Below are 10,164 nucleotides of genomic sequence, written 5' to 3' on the forward strand. Positions count from 1 at the left end.
GGCAAAGCAGAGAAAGGGGAGGTAACCTTTCCCCTTATGACATCATAAAGGGAAGATTCCAGATTCCATTCGGTCCATCTGAGCTTTCATTTTCTCAAAGGCAGAGCAGGATACCCAGGGCCCGGTTTACACCTATCGCCATTTCTAGCCACTGGGGGACCATAAGCAGGCTGGGGGAACGCATATTAATGTTAAAAAAAAACCTCAAAGTGAAATTTTCATGCCATGGGACCTTTAACGGAAGCATGACAAAGAGCTAAGACAACTCAGAAACTTAATCCTAACCCACCAAATTTGTATTACATTTGCTGTGGATATGAATCATGCCCAGGAGATAAATTGGAAGGTTTTTTTATTGATCCACTGACTTTTCGTTTAGTGCCACCCTTAATCATACATGTCAAATATTACACAGAATATCCAAATAAAAACTGTGCAGGTTGACATGAAATGTACTGAACCTATGTATTACTGCTGCCCAGAGGATGACACATTTAGGACACTTTTTCTAGTTCTAGTTTTCTTAGGCAAAACTGTCAATACTTCCACTGCTTTACCTTTATTTTAAAGTGCTCATATTATGCTTTTTGGCTTTTCCCCTTTCCTTTATTGTGTTATATATCTTCTTTTTTTTTTTTTTTTTTTTTGCACGTTTTGGTTTACAGAGTGAAAAAACCCAAAGTCCACCCCAAAGGGACTTACCATCTCCAACAGAAAACACTGTTCCCAAACTGCTCCAAACAGCTCTACTGTAGTCCAGCCTTTACTTCAGAGAATTCAGATGAACGTGCGTCACTTTGTAACACACGTTATAATGCTCGCCTAGCTGCTAGCATGGCAAAACCTCATACTCCTTACCTAGCTACTGCGCATGTGCGACTCCCAACAAAGATTGAACAGAAGGGAGATGTCTCACTCTGTAGCTAAAACAGAGAGCTCAACACACAGGGTGAAAAGAGGAGCTGCAGCAATGTGCAGTACAACAAAAATATGGTGTTTTTTGAAAATGAAACCATGTAAACCTATTCTCATATAACCTCTAAATACAATTATGAACCTGAAAATGTGCATAATATGAACACTTTAATGACTGTTCAAGAAAGTAAAAAATTGTCAGTATGTAGGTTTTCTACCTTTATCATGTGGGCTGTAACGTGGTGTGAAACGTAAAACACCAACCTGTAGCAGGGAGTAGTGATTAGGTAGGAGGTGCAGGTAAAGTGCAGTTTGAAGTCCAGTTTCTCATGAGTGGAGGAGTCCTCATTCTGTGGAAACACAACAACAAATAAAAGATAATCAATAACAAAGACAAACGTTTGGCCTGCAGACCTGTAGAGGGATCTGGGTGAAGGGTTAGGCCCTGTTTACACAAATAAGCTCGCGGGATGAAAACGGCAAAATATTTCATCAGATGTGCCTTTCATTTAGACGGCGACGGCGTTTTTGTGGCTTAAAAACGCAAAAAAGGTGAAACCACCCTCCAGAGCGGAAATCTTCGTTCCCGTCTAAAGGGTAAAAACGCACTGTGCGAGTATGTGTGTGTGCGTGTGGCGCGTGTGTGTGCCGTGTGTGTGTGCCATGTGTGTGCATTGTTTGGAGAAATAACTCCACCTCCTTGTCTGTCCAGACAAAATTGTCAGCTTTTGTTGTTTGCGTCGCCATGTTTTGGTTTCGTGCTACTAGGGAGAGAAGTAGAAGGAAGGTGGTACACGAGCGTGCGGACTTGGTGGTGTTGTGTGGCAGTGCCACCTAGCCGCCTGGTGTGCATACTACATCAAATTTCACACACTTTTGCGTCACAATATGCATGCAGATTTCCCCCCCAAAACGCTCGTCTAAACGCGGAATAAAAAAAGTGAGAACGCAACGCCACTTTTGCGTTCTCTTCAGATCGTTTCCGTCTAAACACAGCCTAAGTTATCAAAATGAAACCTGGAGCTGGTTTGGATTCCTTGTCTCGCTGAAGTACACAGCTTCTGAACTACTACGCCACCCTGCTGCCCTCAACATGGTTTGTACACAAGTGGAATCAACAAAACGGGAATTACTTTAACAAAACGTCGCAATATTCAACAATGCTGATTCATGTTTGACATGTTGGGGGTGGCAGCAGCAAAATACATAATGCTGAGAAAGTGGGGAATATCAGAGCATTTAAGACGTAAACATGAACAATTTAACAACACTTTATGGAAGCGCTGACAGGTTTCAAATACAGTATGACAGTGTGTGTGTGTGTGTGTGTGTGTGTGTGTGTGTGTGTGTGTGTGTGTGTGTTTTTCTTCACACCTTTACTATGAAGGTGAGGGTTCCCTTCAGTTTCTGTGGCATTATGATGCTCTGCATGGTGAAAACAAATCGCGCCTCATTGGACACCCCTGAAGCACAAAAGAAAAGCTCATGGCTAAGTAATCAGACTTAACAAAACTCGTGAGGTTTGAAATAGATTAAGGGTAATTACAATGGGAGGTACACACCACTTTAGAACACTACAGTAGAGTGAACACAATGACGTCACACATAGCACAAAAACTGTATCTTGTATACGTGTACCGTTTAGGGAAATCAAACTCTTCTATTAAAAAAAGCACGCATTTTGCAGATAATCACTGACCAGGTGGAAGTTGGAAGGGGACAGTGAGGCCGTCATGTGGACCCGACCCCTCTGGCCTCTGCAGTTTGGAGTTGAGAGAGTCCAGGACGTTGAACTCCATGGATTTGAGGAAGCTGTCACACTTGTTCTCAAATATAACAGACACCACCACCTGACTGCCATCCTGCAGGTTCCCCTGGATGTCGTTAACCTTAGCGGGTGACAAATTTTAATACAAAATTCATTTTTTATTAATAAAATAAATATGCCTTGCCATCTTGTAATTCAATGAGCGAGGATTATTCAGATAAGACATAAAGTAAACACAGCAAATCGGATCATAAACCCAACACCGAAGCACACACCGCTGTTTCCAAGAAACCGGTCTGAGCCCAAGGACAAACTCACAAGGACAGAATCATTCCTGGAAACACTAACGTAGTCTGCCTCGGGGGCCAGGCCGTGAAGAGCAACAAGAACAGAGAGAAACACATCTAGAAAAGAGATTTAATAATATTCTGTCACTGACAGAACTTTAACCAGTACCTGATCAGCATCCTCCATCATCTTTAAAGAGAGGGAGAGAAAAGAAGAGGATCTGCATACGTCGTTTGTTTGGTTTTGTTTTTTTACTGCTACTGTTGTTTTAGATAAACAACACACCAATATCGACAGCCTAAACATGAACATTAGCATGATCATTTCCATTTTAGTCTACGCAGAGGAAGGTTACAATTTCCACAAAGTTAAGGGAAAATGCAGGCTCCACAACCTGGATATTATTATTAGTAATAACATTTTACTTAAATATTATATGCAGTGACACAGCAACATGACAACGGAGTCAATTAAGGGTAAACATCACATGAGGTCAATCAGATGGTCAAACATGTTGCTCCTCAAGTGTGTGTTGTAATCGTTACCATTGTCTAGCGCAAATCTTTTCATCATCCCTCTATATTATAAATTGAATGAAAGAATGTAAACATAATTAAGTCAGGTAGATAAAGAATGCCTAACATGATCTGATAACGCTTTGTCATTTATGGAAGGAACAGCTCTGTGGGGGGGGGCATGAATATGGCATTAGGCATCACAAATTAAATTAGTAAATTAAATGTTATTACAGCCCAGATGAGGCCAGAAATAGTGGATTTAGAATGATGAGTAAAAAACTGAATTGTCTGAGCCCAGTAGTAAAAGTCCCTTTCTTCAGCAGCATCTCGCCATCACTCACCATCTTGATGTAGGAGTTCTCCGCCAGCAGGCAGTAATTGGACATGGGCTGAAAGGAGAGAAGAGCTCAGGTGAGATCAGGCATTCTCTGACACTGTATGCCAACTAGGCAACATGAACTGGTTCACACAGAGTGAGTGAGTGTGAGAGTGTGAGTGTGTGTGTGTCAGTCAGGGGGATTAAACAGGGAGCTAAGAGGCACAGATCAGAATGATAAATTATACTGCTCAAATGCAGCATTAAGTGGTTTGTGAAGTCAGTCCCTTGTGACTGATCTTCTTCCCTCAAAGCATAAAATAAAAACATGCTATAGTCAAAGTGTGCTGAATGTTTTCAGGCTGATGACAAACACTGACCGGCAGAGGCTCTTCCTCCTCCACAGTGCCATTCTGCACAGACTCCTCTCCACCTCCGTCACTGTGGTGATGATGGTGATGATGCTTCTTCTTCTTTTTCTTCTCCTTCTCTTCCTTCTCCTTTTTTGGCTTCTTCTTCTTGTGTTTGGAAGACTTCTTATCATCGAAAACCCACAAGGCAGATGGAGAGATCGTATTAGAAATTCTAGAGGTTGAATTGGTAATGAAACATGGTTACTGGTAGAAGTATTCCTCCCGAGACCACATCCAAACTGGCAGGCCTGTGGCACATCATTTACACAAACGTGTGAGAATAAGAGCTGCCAGTGTGCTGCATCCTGTCAGGTCACTGTGAACTGGAATCTCTAGCACAGCAGACAAACTTTCTACTTCGCAATTATCGCGTTATCAGCGGTGACTCACAGTCTCCTCCGTCTCGGTGTCTTTGGGCTCATCAGGCTCGGAGTCTGGCACCGTGCCAGAGGCAACCTCAGGCACGGGGGCTGCTTCTGCTGCTGCTACTACTGTTGCTGCTTCCTATTCGCACACACACACCACCACAAAAATACACAAAGGCATGAGCAGTGAGAAACCATAGCGTGTTACACATTCAGCAGTGTTTGTCACTTCTGCGTTGACAGAGGTTAAGGGAAGTTAGGTAGTTCAATCATTCATTAAAAAAAAAAAAAAAAAAAAAAAAAAAGTCTTTTGTGATGGAGCTGCAACTTACGAGCTCTGTGATACCACAAACATAAACCTGATGTGTTAAACCAAGTGCATCACATGCAAGAATACTAACCAGCCAAATGAGTTGAACCACAAACGTGCCTGCATAAGAAACCCCCAAGTAGATTTTGTCTGTAGGCATCTGTATTGATTTAGATTGTTGATGCAACTGTACTAACCAGCCACACAGGCTGCAGCGAACAGATTAAAGCGCCTGATTTACAAGATCCTTGTGATAGCCTACATATATATCCTATTGGAAGCTCCTTATGGGCCAAAATCTGATCTCTTCTGCTACTGTGACAACCAATACGAAAAGTCTTCCACAAAAACATGTCAAGGCATGTCTTTAAAAGGGTAGCGTTTCTAGGTCAGAAGTGCACATGCTCTAAAACAGAATTCCTCAAAACCAAAGTTAGAATGCCTGACGGACCTGGTTTTCACATACCAAATTTCTACAGATGAGAAGGTATGGAAGGTACAAAACAAAGTCTGTGCTAACATCTTGTTTTAATGTCACAAGCTATCGGGTATGGTTAAAGCAACAGTGTGACATTTTGAGAAATACGCTTATTCACTTTATTGCTGAGAGTTAGATGAGAAAAATCGATACCACGCTTATATCTGTCTGTTCATTATTGACGTGGAGCTAGCAGTCCGTGACATTAGCTTAGCATAAAGACTGAAAAGAAGGGGGAAATGGCTAGCATGGTTCTATCCGAAGATTACAGAGTGGTTTTTCTGCAACATTTAATGGCATTGATGTTTTTCATGAAAAATATTCAAAAGTTAAATAATGCCGTTATTTTAATGTTGTGAATCATTAAGTAAGAGCAAGTTAAAGATGCCCTGTGAGGTTTTCTTATAACAAAAGTAGTGTGTGAAACCTTGAGGTCCAACAAACGTGTTGAATATATTTTCTTCCTCATAAAAACATCTGCAAAGCAGATTTTTTGAATATCTTTAATCCTGAATTGTTCACATCAATGTTCATTTGCTAGCAGCCTACAGGAACAAAATTAAATGACTCCAAGCCACATTCCAGGGAACCTCTGCACATCGGTCACCACCACAACAACATCAACAACAAAAACAACATCTATTATGAACTCAAGACCGACACAACACCCAGTGAGCAAAACAAATGCTGAGGGAGAGAGAACCACTGGCATTGTGAGACAAATGCACACATACTGTATACACAGACACGCTGCACATACAGACATGCTGGAAAACAGAGGACAGCTGTAGAATGAGAGACGAAAGGGTTATGTGACCTGCGAAAGACAGGAAGACGTGTCAAAAAGGTGAGGTGCTGAAGATGTGAAAAAACAACTGATCCAAATTAAGAGGCAATAGAGGGAGAACATATGGCAAAAACATGAGGTAGATCAATAAAACATGAAGTTATGAAAGAAGAAATTATAAACTGGAGAGATGAGGGGAGGAGTGAGAGAGAGAAAAAGAGGGGGGCGACTCAACCTGGGTGTTAGAGGGCACTGGAGCGTTTGAGAGCCAGAAATCCAGATCCGAAACCTAGAAGAGGGCGGGAGGGAGAGGAGTGCGAGGACGTGAGAGGGGTGAGGGCCAAACAGGTACTGTATCTATCTACTATTCATGAAAATGGATACAGGGATTACACACTGTTCTATTTCATGAATAAATCAAGTATTTGGCAAGAGCCTGCGCAGTCAGCTACGTGGAAACTGATACTTGATCACTAAAGCTGGTTGAAGCACAGGCTGGGAGGAAGCAATGGAAGGGTTGAGTCAATGAAAATGATCAAAGAATATCTGTATGCATGTAACCTTTTAGCAGAAACTGTAGACTCTATATTTAGTGATATTTTTAAGCCCTTTTTCATCATGAATTATTTTACACCAGATTATTTTAAAACAGGATTCTGGGTCAAATCGTATCTTGGATATAAACTGTTGCTAGGTAGGAAACGGGCTCGCTCCACCCTTTTGTAATGACGCACCTCAGCAGTGGTAGAGGTGGGCGGTGCAGCCACCTCACTGGTTTCTTCTGATTGGACCACAGGCTCGTCTGCCTGACCTCCAAGAAGATCCTCCCCCTTTTCTTCATGTTTGTGTTTCTTCTTCTTCTTCTTGTCTTCTTTGCTCTTCTGCAAAAAACAAAAAGAAAACCGGAGAATAAATTCAGCTCCGTGTCACAACAAGGTTAAGAACCACAACCTCTGACTCATCACATCATGATGGTTGACAGCTTATTGTTGTCTCCCCCCCTCCCCTCGCTCAAACTGCTCCATAAATCAGTTTTACTGGTTTTAAGAAACAGTTTCAGCTTCTAGACAGAATAAGGAGAGTGTGGTTTGTAAGATATTCGGGGGAATAATCCTGTAGACATGTTACCCTCACCTTCCTGTCCCTGTCTTTATCCTTCTTCTTCTCTCTCTTTTCTTTGCTGCTCTTCTTCTTGGGCTCCTGTGAAGCGGCGCTCTCTGCGTCTCCATCTTGAGCTGGGCTTTTGAGAACCTCTGTTGCACGGTGTGACCTGACTGGCAGCTTCTCGCTGTCGGCAAGTGGCCTGGACAAACGAAAATGCACAGACACACATTTTGACCTTTTTTAGAGGACTTATGAGGCGATTATTGTCCACCTGGAGTTACTGCCATCATCTGAAAAATATTATAACTTCATGTATTAGTTTTTAGTAAGTATTCTGTTATCTGTTAGAAAAGATGAACAAGGGTTGTAGGGTGCAGCAATCCACTGTATTCAGGCACATATTCTGCACTGTGGAGCAGCCTGGTCTCATTCAAAGCGTTGAGTTAAGCCATTCCTCTGGCGGAGCTAGAAGCACTAGAACTTCCCAGACAGCAAGAAACTACACCAATAAATTCCTCCATATTGAACTGATAAGAGCTGTCAAAGTTTATTTACCCAAGCCCGACCCTTTAAAACAATAACCAAATGCACTGCAGCCCCCTGCTGGCTATTCTCTAAAAAAAAAAAAAAAAAAAAAAAAAAAAAGGCACAACGCTATGTCATCAGCCCTGAGTAATAATTCTTGTGCTTTGTCTTTTTATTTTTAGTTTAGCTTTACTTAGTTTGCAGGATGCACTTATTATTTTTGTTTTAACTTAACTAGTTTTATTTCTTTTTTTTTTATTATATAGGAGGAAAATGTTCAATAAAATAAATCCATGGCAGAGATATTCTAAAGACAGTTTCCTCCAGGTGTTTACAATTACTCCTGTACAATCTCTACTCTTCTTAACTTCTTAGTCATAAAAATGAGTTTAACCTCATACCAATACAAAAATGGGACAAGATCAACTGTACATCATAGCATTGGTCTCAGGGCACATGTGCTTGTTATTTCCCACCAAGGGCAGGCAAGGAGAAGTATCCATTTGAAAAACAGCTGGTGAGAATTTGGAGGCATGGCAAGTCTGCCGAACTGAGGAGAATCTGGGAAATGGGAGCAAAATAAATTATACTACCTAACCCCTGGGATTAGTTTCCTTAAAGCATATTGATGCTGATGGGCTTCTCTAAAATAATTTTTTTTTTAAAAATAACAAATGCTTTTAGGAGTCTATTCCAGAAGGAAAGCTGGTGAAAGATGAAGTCCTGAGAACATCAGCAGCAGCCAGCTACAAATTATCTTGTTTATTTATGTTTACTATGAAACAATGCAACTCTTTGAGATACAAAGAGATACTGTATATTCTTGAGATAATTCTTCTTCTTTGAAGGCCAGAGCAATCATAGAACAGTTTGTTTGGAAATAGAGTGATATGCTGCCGATATTGTCAAGCTTTTTTTTTTTTTTTTTAAAAAAGGAAGCAGGGTAAGAGAAAAGGGATACTGGATATTATATTAGATAGGACAAAGCCTACAGTGAACGATAGATATTGAAAAAACTAGGAAAGAAGAGCAAAAAGAGGGAGCGGGTACTGCAAACTCCGAATGCGGAATAAAAAAGGACAGCTATGTTAGTGAGAGGAGCAAGACAGCCATTTTAAAAGATAGAGAAAGACAGAGAGGCAATCCATGTACAGACGGAGCCCAGGTTCTTTGGCTGGGGTGCTACAGTACTCACCTGCGCCCAGCCATCTCCATCAAGCTGCCCACACAAAGAGGCAGTAATGGGTGTATGTAGGCATAGAAAAGAGGAAGCAGAAAGCAGAACGCAATGAGAAGAAGTGAGAGGAGGGAAAGGGTAGAGTCACATCGGCTGTGACATTACAGCCGGGAAGGTCAGGAAATAATCACGCTGAGAAAATATCCAGATTAAAAAAAAAGTCAAGATTCATACATTCAGCTCTACATTTTTTTTAACATTTATGTCAAAAGTTAAATTTACATAAGTGTCTGAGTATATGTAGAGTACATATACATCTAAATGCTGTGGACTCACTTGTCCAGGTCGATGTCCAGGGCTTTATGAGGGTCATTGGGATCTTTGTCATCATCATCACTGGGTAAGGCATTCTGAAGTAATGAGAGGGCGTAAAAAAAAGCAAAAAAAAAAAAACAGAGTTAATAACTTTGTAAATAAATCTATATCAACAACACACAGAATGTGATCGGTTGACATATTGACTCCAGTCTCAGTTGTCTCCGAGATGAAAACCCAATAAACCAAGCAAACGACTGTGGTATTGGATTCTGACTGAGATACATTCATACAGTTTCTGTATGGAACTGTGCTTTGGTCAATAATAAAATCAGAGTAATGTGTAAACAGCATTACAATATAGAGGAAAGAGAGGAAAACTGATATATCTTTCGTTTGTCTAAGTAAATTCCAGTCTTATGTAGAGCAGAAATTACTGATACTGTCTAACGCACAGGATTACATTGAAATCAAATGTATTTTATTACTATGAGTCATGATGCCTGTCAATTCAAAACTCATTGTGATGTTTACACAGCTTCAGCGTACCTCTGGCATCTCCTCGGTAACAATGTCGACCATGTGTGCAGGCGTGATGTCCTCCTCACTCTCTGGGCCTGAATCATGTCTCTTCCCTCGCCCGCTGCGCTTTTCTTTCCTCTTCTTCTTCTCCTTCTTCTTCTTTTCTGCTCTGTCTTTCTGCCGACGCTCCTCCTCCAGTTTCACGTACTGGTCAGACATAGGCAGACCTGTGGGACCGAAGACTGCAACATGTATTATGTCATATTTTAATAACATCAGCAGAGAATGCAAAAACATAAGAGAAGTAAGACAAACAGCATTATTTTGAACCTGAACCATGACTGTATTTTAATTATATATTAT

The 10,164-nt window shown here is 41.0% G+C and overlaps 1 protein-coding gene across 8 annotated transcripts in view; it reads right to left on the reverse strand.

Annotated features, from left to right (window-relative positions):
• ap3d1 (adaptor related protein complex 3 subunit delta 1) overlaps positions 1 to 10,164 on the reverse strand; it is a 30,946-nt gene that overhangs the window by 3,667 nt on the left and 17,115 nt on the right. The window contains exons 20-32 of one of the 8 annotated variants that reach the window (XM_028587072.1): positions 9,829 to 10,028; positions 9,301 to 9,374; positions 8,983 to 9,006; positions 7,293 to 7,461; positions 6,893 to 7,039; positions 6,394 to 6,447; positions 4,609 to 4,722; positions 4,186 to 4,341; positions 3,831 to 3,878; positions 3,140 to 3,160; positions 2,615 to 2,804; positions 2,290 to 2,378; positions 1,180 to 1,265 (exon numbers count right to left, since the gene is read on the reverse strand). In XM_028587072.1, coding sequence (XP_028442873.1) covers positions 1,180 to 1,265; positions 2,290 to 2,378; positions 2,615 to 2,804; positions 3,140 to 3,160; positions 3,831 to 3,878; positions 4,186 to 4,341; positions 4,609 to 4,722; positions 6,394 to 6,447; positions 6,893 to 7,039; positions 7,293 to 7,461; positions 8,983 to 9,006; positions 9,301 to 9,374; positions 9,829 to 10,028 — 1,372 coding nt within the window. Of the gene's footprint in view, positions 1 to 1,179; positions 1,266 to 2,289; positions 2,379 to 2,614; positions 2,805 to 3,139; positions 3,161 to 3,830; positions 3,879 to 4,185; positions 4,342 to 4,608; positions 4,723 to 6,393; positions 6,448 to 6,892; positions 7,040 to 7,292; positions 7,462 to 8,982; positions 9,007 to 9,300; positions 9,375 to 9,828; positions 10,044 to 10,164 lie in introns of all 8 variants that reach the window. The other 7 variants (XM_028587070.1, XM_028587069.1, XM_028587075.1 and 4 more) reach the window with 7 other exon arrangements.

Source organism: Perca flavescens, chromosome 9 (genome assembly GCF_004354835.1).
Source record: "Perca flavescens isolate YP-PL-M2 chromosome 9, PFLA_1.0, whole genome shotgun sequence".
Taxonomy (NCBI): domain Eukaryota; kingdom Metazoa; phylum Chordata; class Actinopteri; order Perciformes; family Percidae; genus Perca; species Perca flavescens.